Raw genomic sequence first — 17,682 nt, 5'->3', positions numbered from 1 at the left:
GGGTGCTTCTGTGCCCCACAACCTCCCTGGGCAGCCTGTGCCAGGCCCTCACCACTCTCAACCTGTGCCAGGGTCTCACCACCTTCAACCTGAGCCTTGAGCAACCTGGGCTGGTGGAGGTGTCCCTGCTTATGGCAGGGGGGGGTTGGAATTGGATGAGCTTTGAGGTCTCTTCCAACCCAGTCCATGAATCCCTTTGGATCTGGATCAGCTTTCAGGTCCCTTCCAACCCAACCATATCCATGAATCCCTTTGGACCTGGAAGAGCTTTCAGGTCCCTCCCAACCCACTCCATGAATGTCTTTGGATCTGGATCAGCTTTCAGGTCCCTCCCAACCCACTCCATGAATCCCTTTGGATCTGGATCAGCTTTCAGGTCCCTCCCAACCCAACCCAATCCACAAATCTACAATGACCAAAAGGGAAGGTGGATCCAGCTGGAAGGGGGAGATCCCAACAGCATCCCAGCACTCTCTGCCCTCCCCTGCTTCAGCCAAAGCCTTCCTCACCTTCTCCTGGTTGAAGGAGTCCATCCTCTTCATGGCTGTGTCGAAGGCTGTGACCATCTCCAGGAAGCTGGGCTCCTGCTCACACAGAGGGTTGGAGAGCAGGTCAGAGGAGATCTTGACAGCAGACTTGGACATGGCTGTGGGCAGCAGGAGAGAGCAGAGAGGGTCAGGGCTCAGTGTGCTGGTTTGAGGCTACCTGGAGTGTTTTCAGGAGAGGAATGAGGGGATGAGCTGTGAGAAGGACACTGTGCTGATGTGGTTCTGATCCTGTGATGTCAGCTTCACTCATAGGCCTGCTGAGCTGTGGAAAATCAGCACCACCAGAGAGTGGCACAGTCTGTGTGGGGCCCTGGCACAGTCAGGGCCTCTGCTTTGTCCTCCTCACTGTGTAACCCAACTACTTCTGCTTCTAACCCCCCCTGGCCCATCCTCCAAACTCACCTTGCATGTCAGGCAGACTCTGGGTTAAGGCAGAGGGGTAGAAAGGAGGTGGAAGGGTGGATGGGAGCCCCTCCTGGGGACTCTGCTTTCTGGGAGGGCTGCTGTGTGTCTGTGCTACTTTTAGCTGCTGCATTTCTGTCTATAGAATCAGAATCACAGAACCAAGCAGGTTGGCAGAGAGCTCCAAGCTCACCCAGCACAACCCAGCCCCCAGCCCTGCCCAACCAACCAGACCATGGCACTCAGTGCCCCAGCCAGCCTTGGCTGCAACACCTCCAGCCATGGGCACTGCACCACCTCCCTGGGCAGCCCATTCCAGTGCCAATCACTCTCTCTGACAACAACTTCCTCCTCACCTCCAGCCTCAACCTGCCCTGACACAGCTTCAGCCTCTGGCCCCTTCTTCTGTTGCTGCCTGCCTGGCAGCAGAGCCCAACCCCACCTGGCTCCAGCCTCCCTGCAGGCAGCTGCAGGCAGCAATGAGCTCTGCCCTCAGCCTCCTCTGCTGCAGGCTGCACCCCCCCAGCTCCCTCAGCCTCTCCTCACAGGGCTGTGCTCCAGGCCCCTCCCCAGCCTTGCTGCCCTGCTCTGGGCACCTTCCAGCACCTCAACATCTCCCTGCAATGGAGGAGCTCAGGTTGTGGATGGTCTCTATGATGACCCCAAGCTAGGAGCAGGTGTGGAGCTGTTGGGGGGTAGGTGCTGAAGATCATAAAGCCAAGATGCAGCAATGGAGGGGGGGTTGGAACTGGATGACCTTGAAGGTCCCTTTCAAGCCAACCCATGCCACAAACCTATGATGACCACAAGGGAAGGAGGATGCAGTTGGCAGGGTGAGATTCCATCAATCCAAACTAATCATTCTGTGACCCTCTGCTCCCCCAAAGGTCCTTTCCAACCTCTCTGCCTCTGTAAGGCACAGAATGGAATCAAAGCAGAATGAAAAAGGAAGAAGAGAAGGGAAAAGAGTCCTGAGCACTAAAGAATCCCTGTCCTTTATCTCAGCACTGCTGCTGGAAGCTCCTCCAGTTGAAGATAAAGCCAAGATGCAGCAGGCAGGGGGTGGGGGGGGGTTGGAAGTGGATGACCTTGAAGGTCCCTCCCAAGCCAACCCATGCCATGAATCTATGACCCAAAGGGAAGGAGGATGCAGTTGGCAGAGTGAGATTCCATCAACCCAAACTAATCATTCTCTGATTCTCTGCTCCCCTAAAGGTCCCTTCCAACCTCTCTGCCTCTGTAAGGCACAGAATGGAATCAAAGCAGAATGAAAAAGGGAAGAAAGGAGAGGAGGGCACTGAAAAAAATCTGTCCTTTATCTCAGCTCCTGCAGCTGAAGATCAGAAAGCCAAGATGCAGCAGGCAGGGGGTGGGGGCTTGGAACTGGATGATTGGAAGGTCCCTCCCAAGCCTTAGGTTGGACTCCAGGCTGGAGCTTTGGGAAGCCTCGCACTGAACTCGAGTGGGCTGTCAGAAGTGGAAGCCATCTGAGTAATGAGGCTTAAGATGATCAAGGAAGGGGTTAAGCATTCTGCTGGAAAGGTTAGAGACAATTACAGCAGAGAGCTCAGAAGCTCCAGAGCCTGGGAAGCTGCCGGGGGAAGGAGCTGGGGGGCGCAGGGTAAGGAAGCTGCTGTGCCCCTTCCATCAGCCCAACATGAAGGCTTTGGGGCTTCAAACCTCGCAGCAGATCGGATCGGATCGAACCCAGCTGCGGGAGCGCAGCGGAGGGAGGAGGAGTGCCAGAGGGGGCTGCAGTGAACAGGCACAGCTCCGGCTGGGGGAGCACAGGGGGGAAACGGAGCCTGCCTCTGTGCGGACAGCACTGGGGGCAAACCGCAGCGAGAGGGCAGGTCCTGCAGGGAGAGGGCAGGTCCTGCAGGGAGAGGGCAGGTCCTGCAGGGAGAGGGCAGGTCCTGCAGCTGGGGACAGGTCCTGCAGGGAGAGGGCAGGTCCTGCAGGGAGGGGACAGGTCCTGCAGGGAGAGGGTAGGTCCTGCAGGGAGAGGGCAGGTCCTGCAGCTGGGGACAGGTCCTGCAGGGAGAGGGCAGGTCCTGCAGCTGGGGGCAGGTCCTGCAGGGAGAGAGCAGGTCCTGGAGCTGGGGACAGGTCCTGCAGCTGGGGGGGGCAGGTCCTGCAGCTGGGGACAGGTCCTGGAGCTGGGGGGTTAAGTCCTGCAGCTGGGGACAAGTCTTTGAGGTCCCTTCCAACTTAAACCATTCTATGATTCTATTATCCTGCAGCTGGGGGCAAATCTTGCAGCTGGGGGAGAAGGAGAACGAGAAAGAGGAGAAGGAAGAAGGGGTAGAAGGAGAAAGAAGGAAGGGAGGAGGAGAAGGAAGAAGGAGAAGGAAGAAGGAGGAAGGAGGAAGGGAGGAGGAGAAGGAAGAAGGAGGAAGGGAGGAGAAAGAAGAAGGAGGAAGGGAGGAGAAGGAAGAAGGAGGAAGGGAGAAGGAGAGAGGAAGAGAAAGAGAAGGGAAGGAGGAAGAGAAGAAGCAAAGGAGAAGGTGAGCAGAGCACTGCCTGACCCCCAGGTGTCCCCCAGCATGGCCTGCACTGCCTTCTGACTCCACTGAAGTGGCTCCAGGTTGCTGCTGCTGTTTGCAGCATGGTTGGGGCAGCTGAGAGGGGCCAGGCACACCCCAGAGCAGGAGCCAGGGGGGGGTCACCTGCACCTCACTGCAAACAAAGCTTCTGCCTCCCCTCCCTCACCATCCTCCTGCTCCTTCGGGCTGCATTTGGGCTGGGCAGAGGGTGGGGAAGGTGGGGGGGGGGGGGTCAGAGATCTTTAGTCACAGTGCAGCGTTCCCAGGCAGGCTGCTGCAGCTGGCAGGGCCAGGACCCAGCCTCGGGAAGGTTTTCCTGCAGGCAGGAGTTGGTGTCCTGGGCTGAGCCTTTTCTTGGCAAGAAAGCTGAGCCACCAGGTCCAGTCTGCTAGGGAGGGTTTGCAAGCAGTGAATAATCAACCCCCTGAGCACAGTGGAAGAAATAAGCCAGTGAGGAGGCCACACTCTGCTGTGTGCTGCATGCTGGCTGGGCTGGGCAGAGCTCTGCCCTGGGAGCACAGCCTGCAAGAGTTGGGGCTGTGCAGGCTGCAGCAGAGGAGGCTCCCAGGGGACCTTCTTGTGGCCTGCCAGCATCTGAAGGGGGCTCCAAAAAAGCTGGGGAGGGACTTTTGAGGCTGTGAGGGAGTGGCAGGAGTGGGGGGGATGGAGCAAAGGTGGAGGTGGGGAGAGTGAGGCTGGAGGGGAGGAGGAAGTTGTTGAGCAGGAGAGTGGTGAGAGCCTGGCAGGGGCTGCCCAGGGAGGGGGTTGAGGCCCCATGGCTGGAGGTGTTTGAGGCCAGGCTGGCTGAGGCTGTGTGCAGCCTGCTCTAGGGTAGGGTGTCCCTGGGCATGGCAGGGGTTGGCACTGCCTGCTCCTTGTGCTCCCTGCCAGCCCTGCCTGCTTCTGTGGTTCTACGACTGGGCAGTGCCAAGCCAGGGAAGCAGCCACTGCTGGGATCGAGCTCCTTTTCCCTCTCCCCTCAGCAGACCACACTCCAAACCTTCCCTTCATGATTTCATGCCTTTAAATGAGACATCAGATCCTCCTGGAGCTGGCCAAGGCTCAGTTTGTGCCTCTGCCATGGAGCAGAACGGAAAAAGAAGAAGTCCTCCCACAGCTCCTCTGGGACTTGAAATGCTCCACACAAACAACGCCCACTGCAAGGGAGGGGAACCCTTCCCAGGGAAAAACTTACCCAGGAGCCCTGACCATCACCAGGCTCCCCCCAGAAAGGGGCAGCTTTCACCCTAGGAGTCCTGCCAGAGCTGGTTCCCACTGCTGTGTGCCAGCCCTGTGCTGGGAAGGGTGGCAGAGTGCCAGGGCAAGAGCTGGGATCCATGTCTGTGTCTTGCACACACAAAGTCAGAGCCTCTGTGGTGGCAAACCCCACATTTGCCAGCCTCACCCACTGGCAAAGCAGCTGGGGGGGCTCCTTCCCACTCCCCTGAGCAACCTGGGCTTGGGGGAGGGGTCCTTGTGCTTGGAGCTGGATGAGCTTTAAGGTCTCTTCCAACCCAACCCATTCTGTAAGGGGCTGTGGTGATAGAGCAGAGGGCAATGGTTTGGGAGCAGAGCAGGGGAGAGGCAGATTGGGCATTAGGAAGTTGCTCCTCACAATGAGGCTGGTGAGAGGCTGGAACAGGCTGCCCAGGGAGGCTGTGGACACATTCTCCTTTGAAGTGTTCAAGGCCAGGCTGGATGAGGCCTTGAGCAACCTGGGCTGGTGGGAGGGGTCCCTGCCCAGGGTAGGGAGGGTTGGAACTGGATGAGCTTTAAGGTCCCTTCCAACCAAAACCATCCTCTGAATCTCTTCAACCCATCTGGCCACAGGATGAGCCTTGGCTTGGCCCAGCCCAGCCTGGTGCATCTGCCTTGGCTCCAGGAGCTGTGGGAGCCTCACCACAAATGGGGGCCACTGCAAAGTGCAGGCTGAGGAAAGCTACCTGTGCTCAAAGCAGCTCTTTGCTGCCTGCTTCTGCAGCCTGCCCTGCTTGGCTCAACCAGCAGCACCTACCAAGAGACCCCCAAAGCCTGCTCCTCTCTCTGGGCATCATTTAGAGTCTGGGCCACAGGTGGTCCCACCAGCTCCTACTGGTGATGAGGAGAAAGAGGAGGAAAAGGAGAAAGAAGAATAAGGAGAAAGAAGGAGGAAGGAGAAGGAGGAGAAGGAGAAAGAATAAGGACAAAGAAGGAGAAGGAGGAAGGAGGAGTAAGGAAGGAGGAAGAGGAGGAGTAAGAAAGGAGGAAGAGGAGGAGGAGGAGGAGGAGGAGGAGGAGCAGGAGGAGGCAGCACTGCTCAGGCCACCCCTGCAGTGCTGTGTCCAGTTCTGGGCTCCTCCATTGCAGAGAGATGTTGAGGTGCTGGAAGGTGCCCAGAGCAGGGCAGCAAGGCTGGGGAGGGGCCTGGAGCACAGCCCTGTGAGGAGAGGCTGAGGGAGCTGGGGGGGTGCAGGCTGCAGCAGAGGAGGCTCAGGGCAGAGCTGATTGCTGCCTGCAGGGAGGCTGTAGCCAGGTGGGGTTGGGCTCTGCTGCCAGGCAGGCAGGGCCAGCAGAAGGGCCCAGAGGCTGAAGCTGTGTCAGGGCAGGTTGAGGCTGGAGGTGAGGAGGAAGTTGTTGGCAGAGAGAGTGATTGGCACTGGAATGGGCTGCCCAGGGAGGTGGTGCAGTGCCCATGGCTGGAGGTGTTGCAGCCAAGGCTGGCTGGGGCACTGAGTGCCATGGTCTGGTTGGTTGGGCAGGGCTGGGGGCTGGGTTGTGCTGGGTGAGCTTGGAGCTCTCTGCCACCCTGCTTGGCTCTCTCCTATGACTCTCTGAGTCTCTGATTCTTTCTGTTCCCTGGCTTGGAGAGCCTCCTGCAGCAGCCCTCCTGCAGATGGCCTTGTAACTAAGGAAGCTGAGTGGGCCTTGAGCTCTGGAGTTGTTGGTTTGGCTTTTTTTCACTCCAGACTTGTCACAGCTTACTCATGTGAGCCTGAGAAAAGTCACTGCAGCTCCTGCTGGCCAAGTTCACAGCCCAGGGCTGCTCCACTCACGTACCCAAGTCTGCATCTGTGCTCTTCTTCATATCCTTCTGCAGCTTCTTGGTCTGATCTTCCAATCTGAGAGATGGGGGGAAAAAAACAGGATTGGAAAGCTTGGAGGGAAACAAACCCCAGAGCAGGCAGCAGGCAGCAAAGCAGGCAGGGGCTGAGCACTGCCAGGCAGGAATAGCTCAGAGAGGCTTTGCTGTGAGCTTTGGTGCTGCTCAACCTCCTGGGGCTGCTCTCAGATGGTTTGCAGCCTCCTTGGGCTGCTCTGGGATGCTCTGCAGCCTCCTGGAGCTGCTCTCAGACGGTTTGCAGCCTCCTTGGGCTGCTCTGGGATGCTCTGCAGCCTCCTGGAGCTGCTCTCAGACGGTTTGCAGCCTCCTTGGGCTGCTCTGGGATGCTCTGCAGCCTCCTGGAGCTGCTCTGGGATGCTCTGCAGCCTCCTGGAGCTGCTCTCAGACGGTTTGCAGCCTCCTCAGGCTGCTCTGGGATGCTCTGCAGCCTCCTTGGGATGCTCTGGGATGCTCTGCAGCCTCCTCAGGCTGCCCTGGGAGGCTCTGCAGCCTCCTTGGGCTGCTCTCAGATGGTCTGCAGCCTCCTCAGGCTGCTCTCAGATACTTTGCAGCCTCCTTGGACTGCTCTGGGATGCTCTGCAGCCTCCTGGGGCTGCTCTCAGATGGTCTGCAGCCTCCTCAGGCTGCTCTCAGATACTTTGCAGCCTCCTGGGGCTGCTCTCAGACACTTTACAGCCTCCTCGGGCTGCTCTAGGATGGTTTGCAGCCTCCTAAAGCTGCTTTGAGATGAGCTCAAAGCTTTTGTGGGTTCTCTTTAGATGATTTTCAATCTTCTGGGGTGGTTTTAGAGGATTTCCTAATTTTTGGGGTTCTTTCCAGCTGATTTCCAACCTTTTTGGGTTCATTTTAGATTACTTCTAATGGTTTTGGACTGTTTTTAAAGGATTTCCAACAATTTTTGCCTCATTTTAGCTGATTTCCAATCCTTTGGGGCCATTCTTAGAGGCTTTCCAACCATTTTTGGCTGTTTTCAGAGGATTTCCAACCTTTTTGGGCCATTTTTAGAGGATTTCCAACCATTTTTGCCTGTTTTTAGCTGCTTTCCAACCTTTTTGGCTCACTTTTAGGTGCTCCCCACATTCTATTGTTTCTTTCCTGCTGCTTTTCAACCCTTTCAGGTTGATTCCTGAGGGTTTCCAACCTTTAGGTGCTTTTCAACCTTACTTTTGTCTGTTCTCAGTAGGTTTTCAACCACTTTAGGTCATTTTCAGATCCTTCCTGACCCCTTTGGGTTGGTTTTAGGCAGCTTTGAGCCTCTTTCAGGTTGTTTTTAGGTGGGTTTTGACCTCTTTGGGTGGCTGATCTCTTACTGAGAGCCCTGAATTTCCTCAAGTCCTCACACCTGCCACAACTGGTAAAGCCAAAGGCTTCCAGATGCTGAGTGGGAGCTGCTCTGACACTCTCAGTATGGTAAAACCAATCTCTGCCCCCAGGGGCCTTGAGCTCCTCGGTGACCTCGCAGCTTTCTGGCAGCTTTTTACCACTTCACTTTTCACTTCAGAGCTGCTATCATCTGTTAAAGCCTCAAGCCCACTGCAAATCACTTCTCAGGCCACCCAACCAGCAGGGGAAGCCTGAGGAATCAGAAATGAGAGGCCAGGGAGTGGTGTGCTGGGAAGAGCAGAACTGGCTGAAGTGTCCTGGGGAGCTGCAAGAGGGCACAGGACAAGTATGTGACTGGTCCTGTTCTGCCAGCCTGCTTGATACTCACTGCTGGAGCTTCCCATACTCCCTTTCAAAGTCTCTCTCCACCTGTGGAAAGAAGAGATGGGAATTAGCTCAGAGGTGCTGCAGCAAAGCCTGGAGTGGGAACTACCTGTGCAGGGAAGCCTGACCTGAGGAGGTGCCCAGGGAAGCAGAGGAGCTGCAGCTCTCCCAGGGAGCAACACCCCAAAAGTAAATCAAGTCCTGGTTGGTGCTGGGTTTCCCCCTCCAGACACCACCAGCAGCTGTGCCAACTTGCTCTGAGGATCAGCTCCAGCACAGCAGTTGGGAGCTGAGGGAGGAAATGGGAATGGCTTAAACCCAGGGAGGTCACAGCTTAGCAGGCAGGGGCTGAGCTTTGCCTTCCAAAGCCTGGATGGTCCCAGGAGCTGAGTGCAGCTGCACATTGGAGTGGTTCAGCCTGGAGAAGAGAAGGCTCCAGGGAGACCTTCTGGTGGCCTTGCAGGACTTAAGAGAAGGCTGGGGATGGAGTTTTGAGCAGAGCCTGTTGAGACAGGCCAAGGGGGGATGGTGTGAACTGAAAGAGGCAGATTGAGACTGGAGAGGAGAGAGAGATGTTGGACACTGGCACCTGCTCTGGCTCAGAAACTGAGGGCTCAGCACAAGATGCAGGAAGATATTCACTGGTGGGGGGGAGGAAGGAGAGCAGAAGCCACCAACTGAGCCCTGAGCACGAGAAGGACATTCCCCTGGGGGGGAAGGACCAGAGGAGGCCATAAAAATGCTGGGAGGGATGGAAGGGCTCTGCTGTGAGGCCAGGCTGTGAGAGTTGGGGTTCTTCAGCCTGGAGAAGGCTGCAGGGAGACCTTCTGGTGGCCTTGCAGGACCTAGAGAATGCTGGGGATGGACTTTTGAGCAGGGCCTGTTGTGTCAGGCCAGGGGGGGTGGTCTGAGCTCAGAGAGGCAGATTGAGACTGGAGAGAAGGGAGAAATGTTTGACACTGAGGCTGGGCAGAGCCTGGCCCAGGTTGCTCAGAGATGTGGGAGCTGCCCCATGCCTGGCACCACCCCAGGTCAGGCTGTCTGGGGCTGTGAGCAGCCTGCTCTGGCTGGGGCTGTCCCTGCTGGCTGCAGGGGGTTGGACTGGAGGAGCTTTAAAGGTCCCTTCCCACCCATCCCACGCAGGGGATTCTGCGAGCCCTGCAGTGGGTCTGCCAGACACCCACCCAACTCCTCTCTCTCCTTCTCCCCCCTCAACAGGGAGAAGATTTCTCCATCCAAACCCTTCAAGCCATCACTAAACCTTCCAACCTCTCTGCTCTTTGCCCTCTGGTTACACTGCTTAGCCCTGCAGGAGCTGAAACCCTCCAGAGCAGAACGAAGGAAGGAGAAACCTGCCCTGGAGAAGAGCCTAGAGCCGAGGAGCAGCTTCTCCTGATGCTCCACCAGTGACTGCTTCCTCCTACTTGCTAGCTGGCAGCAGATCTCCAGCAAGCCAGGATATTTTAAGGCCCTTTTCCCTTGCATGCTGCCTGTTTCTTACCACACTCACTCAAACATTCATTCCACACCTCCCCGACCAAACAAGCCTGAAGGAGTCCAAGTGACCGGCCCAGAGCTTTCTCTTTTGTTGTCATGGGATCCAAACTGGGCTCATCTCTCCTGTCAAGCTCTCAGGCTATTAAAAAATCAAATCAGAAAAAGGAAAGAAGTAAATAAAAAGCTGCAAAGCAGTCAGGAGGGAGGAGGTGGAGGGGGGGGGGGAGAAAAAGAAGGGATCCAAAAGGTTTGTTCCCAAATCTCTGCGCTGCCTCGGGGCTTGCAAAGCCAGGTTTGACGTAGCGGCGTCATGTGGAAGCAGAAGGTTTCAGAGGGGTGTTGGCTCCTCCATCACAACTGCTATTAAAAGCCCAGGGTTGGAAGATAGAGCCCAGAAATTGGGCAGGCCAATGCCAAGCAGAGATTCAGGTTTGGTGGAGAAGAGATGCAGAAGCAGCAGCTCCTGCGATGGGCGAGAAGCTCAGTGCGAGGTGGGCACCGAGCGCTGCCCTGGGCTGATTCCCAGCAGTGTGGGCAGCAGGGGCAAGGGAGGGCACTCTGCCCCTGTGCTGTCCTCTGCTGAGGCCTTCTGCTTCTTGGCTGCACAACCTCAACTCTCACAGCAGAGGACTTCCAGCCCTAGGAGGCTGAGACAGGCTCTGCTCACTGCTGCCTGGGACAGGAGCAGCAGCAGTGGATGGAAGCTGCAGCACAGGAGGTTGCAGCTCAGCACAAGGGCAACTTCTTGGCTGGAAGGGTCCCAGAGCCTGGCACAGGCTGCCCAGAGAGGCTGTGGAGTCTCCTTGTGTGGAGCCTTCCCAGGCCTGTCTGGATGTGTTCTGTGTGCCCTGAGCTGGGTTGTGTAGCCCTGCTGTGGCAGGGGGCTTGGACTGGATGAGCTCTTCGGGTCCCTTCCAACCTGTGACATCCTCTGAGCCTCCTGCAGTGCTAAGGTCAGTTCTGGAGTCCTCAGCACAGCACAGACAGGGACCTGCTGGAGAGGAGCCAGAGGAGGCCACAAAAATGATCACAGGGTCAGAGGATGTCAGGAGTCAAAGACCACATTGAGTGCTTCTGTGCCCCACAACCTCCCTGGAGCTGTCCAGGACCAGGCTGGATGAGGCCTTGAGCAACCTGTTCTAGTGAGAGGTGTCCCTGCCTATGGCAGGGGGGATTGGAACTGGCTGAGCTCTGAGCTCCCTTCCAACCTAACCCATTCCCCCTGCAGCTTCCCTGGGAGGACTCCGAACCCAAGCGGCGCTCGGGCAGCCAACGCTGCTCTCTCCTCTGCTGCTCCCGGGAGGCATCTGCAGGATTGCTCCTCTCTGGGTTTTTATCTCTATCTACACAGAGCAGAAGGAGCTCTTTCAACCCCCCCCGGAATCAAACGAGCTGCTGCTGCTTTTGCCTCGCCCAGTGGCTTTCCTCCTCTCCCTGGCAAAGGCTGGGAGGCTCCACCTGGCAGCGCAGCTCCCTCCTGCTCCGAGGGCAACGGCAGAAGCCACACGGAGCTTACAAGGAGATGCAGCAAGAGCAAAGGCAGCACTACAAAGGGATGGAAATAAGGGACTGTGATCAACCTTCTCGTTCCCCCTGAGGTTCAGTTCTTTTCCTGGAGGAGGATGAGCTGATTTTATTAACACGTTCCAGTGGTCCCAGCCCCTTCCTGGGTCTTGGGGGAAGGAGGAATGAGGAAAGTTTCCTCCTCCTTCCTCTCTGAAGGGGGGGGGAGGGTGGTGGGGTGGAAGCAAGAAGCAACTGAATCATAGAACCAAGCAGGGTGGCAGAGAGCTCCAAGCTCAGCCAGCCCAACCTAGCACCCAGCCCTGCCCAACCAACCAGACCATGGCACTCAGTGCCCCAGCCAGGCTTGGCTGCAACAACCTCCAGGGGTGGCAACTCCATCACCTGCCTGGGCAGCCCATTCCAGTGCCAATCACTCTCAAAGGTCACCTTCTGTGCTTCTGTGCTCCACAGCCTCCCTGGAAAACCTGTGCCAGGGTCTCACCACCCTCACTTCTTCCTCACAGCCACTTCCAATCTCCCCTCTGCCACTCCAAACCCATTCCTCCTCCTCCTGCCATTCCCACACCTTCTCAACAGTCCCTCCCCAGCCATCCTGGAGCCCCCTTCAGACCCTGCCAGGCCACTCCAAGCTCTCCTGGAAGCTTTCTCCTCTGCAGGCTGCACAGCCCCAACTCTCTCAGCCTGTGCTCAGAGCAGAGCTGCTGCAGCCCTCTCAGCACCTTGGTGGCCTCCTCTGGGCTGGCTCCAACCCTTCCATGTCCTGCTTGTGCTGGGGGCTGCAGAGTTGCTCACAGTGCTCCAGACTTGACCTCCAGCAGCTGCAGTGGAATCCTCCTGCTCATGGAGCTCCTCTATCCAACCTCCCTGGGGAAAGCAGAGCTGCTGGAATGACTCAAGGAAGGGAGGCTTGGCAGCAGTGTGGGCCCACAGCTCAGGTCTGTGCTGCCTGCCAAGCTGACTCACTCAAGGCTAGGCAGTGAGGAGGAGGAAGGTGAACCCTCTGAGTCAGCCCAGGCCACGGGAGCAGAGGGGTGAAGCCTGGGTGATGTGCAGGGGCTGTGCACTGGCTGGGTCACCCCATCCCAGGAGCTGACTGACTTCCCCCAGCTTCCAAGCTGGCTCCCTGCCTGGTGGGGATGCAGGAGCAGCTCTGCTTCCCAGCCTGCTGCCAGCTTGGATCACCTGAGCTGAGCTGAAGGGCTGGGGACAAGCTGGGGGTGACGCAGGTGAACTTCAACGAGCTGCAGCTGCAGGAGAGCTCCGAAGACAACCCAAGCTCTGGTTCCAGCCTAACCTCTTGCTCAGCCCCAACTTGTCCTGAGGCAGGGAAGAACATCTCTGCTGCAAGAAGCTCCATGGCTGCCTGGGATTGGAGCACTCAGGGTTGTGCAGGGAGCTCTAATTCTAACAGCTTCACCTCCCTTCACTGGGCATTAGTTTCAGGGGGCTGCGTCCCGGTGGCTTGCTGACAGCATTAGACCCTCCCAGCCAGCTCCTGGCCTCTCAGTGAGCCTGGGGGACAGCTGCTCTTTTCAGGGGAGAGGAGGGGAGAGATTATGCTGTCTGGAAGTGGATTTGCCCAGGTTAAGGTGGAAACGAAGCAGAAAGGGGAGGGTGGGAGGCAGAAAGGGGAGGGTGGGAGGATCACTCCGCTTCAGCCGCTGCGCTTTGCCCTGGGGGTTTACTTCTACCTGAGGAGCTCAGCTGGGGCTGACACCGTGGCCCTTCTGCAGAGGATCAGCAGCGAGGGGGCCCAGGGAGTCATGACTAATCCCCTCAGCAGCCCTGGCAAATTGCTCTTCAGGAACCACAGCCAGCCCTGAGCTGCCACCAGCCCCAGCACGGCTCCAGCACGGCAGGCAGAGAGGCCAACTGCAGCGCAGCCTCTGCCTGCTCCTGCACTGCAGCCTCACCGAGAGCCAAACGAGCCAGATCCTGCCAAATGCTGCCTGGATCTCCCCCTCCTCTTCTTCTGGTCCAACCTCTTCTGAGTGGGGAGATCCTCTCCCCACATCTCTTCTGAGTGGGAGATCCTCTCCTGCACTCCAGCCTCATGGACAGTCAAATGAGTTAGATCCTACCAAATGCTTCTTTGATTTCCTCCTTCCCCTCCTCTTCCTGTGGTCCAATCTCTCCTGAGTGGGAGATCCTCTCCTCACATCTCTCCTGAGTGGGAGATCCTCTCCCCACATCTCTCCTGAGTGGGAGATCCTCTCCTCACATCTCTCCTGAGTGGGAGATCCTCTCCCCACATCTCTCCTGAGTGGGAGATCCTCTCCCCACATCTCTCCTGAGTGGGAGATCCTCTCCCCATATCTCTCCTGAGTGGGAGATCCTCTCCCCACCACCATTTCCCTTCCCGAGCAGCTCGGGAGGCAGCGCTGGCAGTGCCTCACCTTCCCACTTCCTGCAGCAAGGCTCCGGAGCTCCACATCTGGAATATCAACCGAGCTCAGAGCTGCTCCTGCCCTTCCCAAAAGCCCACCCAGGTGGAGCAGCTCAGCCTGCAGCTGGGTGGGAGCTTCCCCAGAGGGCTGCCCCATGCCAGCTCCCGCGGGATCGCTGCTGTCCTGCCCTCTGCTCCTCTCTGCACTCTGCACTGGCTGCGAGGCTGGAAGGCTTTGGGCTTTGGGCTTCCTCTGCCTTCCATGGATCCTGCCAGAGCTGCTCCAGGCCCCTCAGCATCTGCCCAGCCTGCCCTGGACTCCCTGCAGCACTTCCCTGTCCCTCTGCCCCTGGGGAGCCCAGACCTGGCCCCAGCATTCCAGCTATGGTCTCACTAGGACAGGGGGGCAGGAGAACCTCCCTTGCCCTGCTGGCCACACTCCTCTTAGGAGCCCAGATGCCAAAGCCATGGAGGGATCCAAGCAGCCCTCCTCTGCCTCGCCTGCCTGCTTTGAATTCTGCTCTGACAGGTTGGAGCTGTCACAGTAAAAATGCTGCTCCATGGCAGCAGGCATCTCCCAAACCTTTTACACCACTAAAGCAGCAGAATCAATCCTCTGCCCCTAGGGGGAAAAGGTCAGGGGGAAAAAGTCAGATCCCAAGGGGAAAACATCAGTTCCCAAGGGGAAAGGGTCAGATCCCAAGGGGGAAAAGGTCAGGTCCCAAGGGGAAAGATGTCAGGTCCCAGGGGGAAAGGTCAAATCCCAAGGGGAAAACATCAGTTCCCAAGGGGAAGGGGTCAGGTGCCAAGGGGGAACATCAGATCCCAGGGGCAAAAGGTCAGATGCCAAGGGGAAAGATGTCAGGTGCCAAGGGGAAGCTGCCCTGCACCAGCAGTGCCCACGCATCCTGAGGGATCAGCAGCCCTGAGTGTGCCAGGGAGGAAGGCTCAGAGCTCTCATCCTGCTGAAGGGATCAGGTCAGCAACACTTAGGAAGACAAAGTCCTCCCTGCTGCCAGGGCTCTTATTTTAGAGCAGGTGATGCAGGTTGGTTGGCAGGGATGAGCTCCTGTGAGCTCCTCACAGCTTTGCTGATGCCTGTGGGGGCACCATGGTGGCTTTCTCTCCTTCCCTCCACCACCACCACCACTACCAAGGGGGACAAAAGCAAATCCCATCTGCTGCAGAAGAGGGGAAAATACCACAGCCAGCTGCAAAAAGCTGCAGCACTTGGGATGGGAGCCTCGAAAAAGAGAGGAGGAGAAGGCAAGGAAAAGAAAACCACCCAAAAAAAAAACCCAAAACCCCAACCCAAAAGCTCAGGAGGAGACAAAAAATGCTTCTTTAATTTGCTTTTACAGCAAGTGCTGTGCAGCACAAATTAATTCACGCCCGAGCACGAAGGCATCTCAGCTCCTAAGCCCTTTCTTTGGAAGCAGTTATATTCAGCGAGCTGAACCACTCCTCCTCCTCCATCTGCTCAGCAAGGAGGAACAAACAAGCCATTGCTGAGAGAAGGAAGGAAGGAAGGAAGCCCATTCCAGCAGCTCCCAGGAAAACTGTGCCAGCCCAAAAGAGCTCTTCCCAGCTCTCCCCCCCCACCCTCCACGTCAAAAACTAAACCCCAAACCACCCCAAAAAACAAAGAATCCCTTCCCCCCCCCCAAATCCAACCCCAACCAACCAAACCCCAGCAGATCCCAACCCAAAAATACTCCTCCCTCCCCTCAGCTGGGGGCTCCCCCTCACTCCTCACACGAGGAGCTGAGCGCTGGTCACACGCAGCAACAGGTTCTGCTCCTCGCTCCCAGCTCCCTCCCACGCCGGCAAAATGGGACGAGTCAAAAGTGCTGCCTTGACTCATCAGCCACATGATCAGAGGCTGGAGCTAAAAAAGGGGGAGCTGCTTTACTCACTGTCTTGGGTACAAGCTGTTTCTTGGGCTGCCCGAGCTTGAACGGGATCCTGCAACCCAAAAGAGAGAGGAGGGAAGGTGTAAAGAGAAGCTGCAGGCAGCCTGGTCCCAAGGGGGGGCTTGGCCAAGGGGATGGGGGCTTGGGGAGGCTGAGAAGGGCATCCTCTGGAGAAGGCTTGGAGGAGAGCTTGGAGTGGCTTCCAGGGTCTAAAGTGGGCTACAGGAGGGCTGAGGAGGGAGTCCTTCTGGAGAAGGCTTCAAGGAGACCTTGGAGTGGCCTTCCAGGGTCTACAGGAAGGATGGGGAGGGAGTTCAGAGGAGCTTGGCCAAGGGGGTGGGGGCTTGGGGAGGCTGAGAAGGGCATCCTCTGGAGAAGGCTGCAAGGAGACCTTGGAGTGGCTTCCAGGGTCTGAAGGGGGCTACAGGAGGGCTGGGGAGGGAGCTCAGAGGAGCTTGGCCAAGGGGATGGGGGCTTGGGGAGGCTGAGAAGGGCATCCTCTGGAGAAGGCTTCAAGGAGACCTTGGAGTGGCTTCTCGGATCTGAAGTGGGCTACAGGAGGGCTGGGGAGGGAGTCCTTCTGGAGAAGGCTTCAAGGAGATCTTGGAGTGGCTTCCAGGGTCTAAAGTGGGCTACAAGAGGGCTGAGGAGGGAGTCCTTCTGGAGAAGCCTTCAAGGAGACCATGGAGTGGCTTCTAGGATCTGAAGTGGGCTACAAGGGGGCTGGGGAGGGAGTCCTTCTGGAGAATAGAAGGCTCCAAGGAGACCTTGGAGTGGCCTTCCAGGGTCTGAAGTGGAAGGGTTGGAGTGGATGATCTCAAAGGGCTTTTCCAACTGAAAGATTCCACAGGTTTGATACTGAGCCCCCCAGGCTCAGAATCTCCATCTCCACCTCTAGCCACAGCCCAGCCCTTTCCCCACCCTTCTGCTCTGCCAAAAGCACAGGCAGGCAGTGGATGCTGCAGGCACCCAGCACAGCCTGGGTCTAAAAACAAATCTGAGAGGGAGGAGAAGAACAACCAAAAACCCCAAATAAACAACACAAAACCCAACCCAAAGCAAACCCCCAACAAAGAACCAAAAACCCAAGCCCAAATCCTGTAAATATTTGGCAAGAGGATATTAAAGACAGCAACAAGGAGAGCGTCTGGGGCTGGGAGCTGCTTCAAAGGGCTGCTCTGCTCCCAGGGCTGGAGGAGCAGCTCAGCTGCCAGCAGCCTTCCCCCTCAAAGCCCTCAGCCAGGTGGGCAGGAGAAGCTGGGTGAAGCCAAGGGACCCTCCCCAGGTGAGGGAGCTCAAAGGTGAAGAGAACCCCAAACAAACCCCAGATGCTCAGCACGGTGGGGATGGAAGTGAGCCCTGGAGCTCAGCCACCCCAACCCCCCTGCTGCAGCAGGGCACCCACAGCAGCTTGCCCAGCAGCACAGTGCTGGTGCTGACCAGGGAACCATGGAACCAAGAGGGTTAAAAGAGAGCTCCAAGCTCACCCAGCACAACCCAGCCCCCAGCCCTGCCCAACCAACCAGACCATGGCACTCAGTGCCCCAGCCAGGCTTGGCTGCAACACCTCCAGCCATGGGCACTGCACCACCTCCCTGGGCAGCCCATTCCAGTGCCAATCACTCTCTCTGCCAACAACTTCCTCCTCACCTCCAGCCTCAACCTGCCCTGACACAGCTTCAGCCTCTGTCCCCTTCCTCTGGCCCTGCCTGCCTGGCAGCAGAGCCCAACCCCACCTGGCTACAGCCTCCCAGCAATGAGCTCTGCCCTGAGCCTCCTCTGCTCCAGCCTGCACAGCCCCAACTCTTTCAGGCTGTGCTCCCAGCAGAGCTGCTGCAGCCTCTGAGCATCCTCCTGGCCCTGCTCTGGACACTCTCCAGCATCTCCACAGCCCTCTTGGCCCAGGGGCTCCAGAGCTGGATGCAGCACTCCAGGTGGGCTCTCAGCAGAGCAGAGCAGAGGGGGAGAATCCCCTCCCTGGCCCTGCTGGCCACACTGCTGCTGCTGCAGCCCAGGCTCTGCTTGGCTCTCTGGGCTGCAAGTGCACACTGCTGGC

General features: G+C 57.6%; 1 protein-coding gene across 2 annotated transcripts in view; it reads right to left on the bottom strand.

Annotated features, from left to right (window-relative positions):
* Positions 1–17,682, bottom strand: part of BIN3 (bridging integrator 3) — a 50,685-nt gene that overhangs the window by 20,390 nt on the left and 12,613 nt on the right. The window contains exons 2-5 of one of the 2 annotated variants that reach the window (XM_064175771.1): positions 15,630–15,678; positions 8,308–8,348; positions 6,533–6,594; positions 510–646 (exon numbers count right to left, since the gene is read on the bottom strand). In XM_064175771.1, coding sequence (XP_064031841.1) covers positions 510–646; positions 6,533–6,594; positions 8,308–8,348; positions 15,630–15,678 — 289 coding nt within the window. The remainder of the gene's footprint in view (positions 1–509; positions 647–6,532; positions 6,595–8,307; positions 8,349–15,629; positions 15,679–17,682) is intronic. The other variant, XM_064175772.1, reaches the window with a different exon arrangement.

The sequence above is a fragment of the Pogoniulus pusillus genome, chromosome 42 (genome assembly GCF_015220805.1).
Source record: "Pogoniulus pusillus isolate bPogPus1 chromosome 42, bPogPus1.pri, whole genome shotgun sequence".
Taxonomy (NCBI): Eukaryota; Metazoa; Chordata; class Aves; order Piciformes; family Lybiidae; genus Pogoniulus; species Pogoniulus pusillus.
The sequence above is the reverse complement of the archived record's forward strand: the minus strand, read 5'-3'. Positions and strand labels throughout refer to the sequence as shown.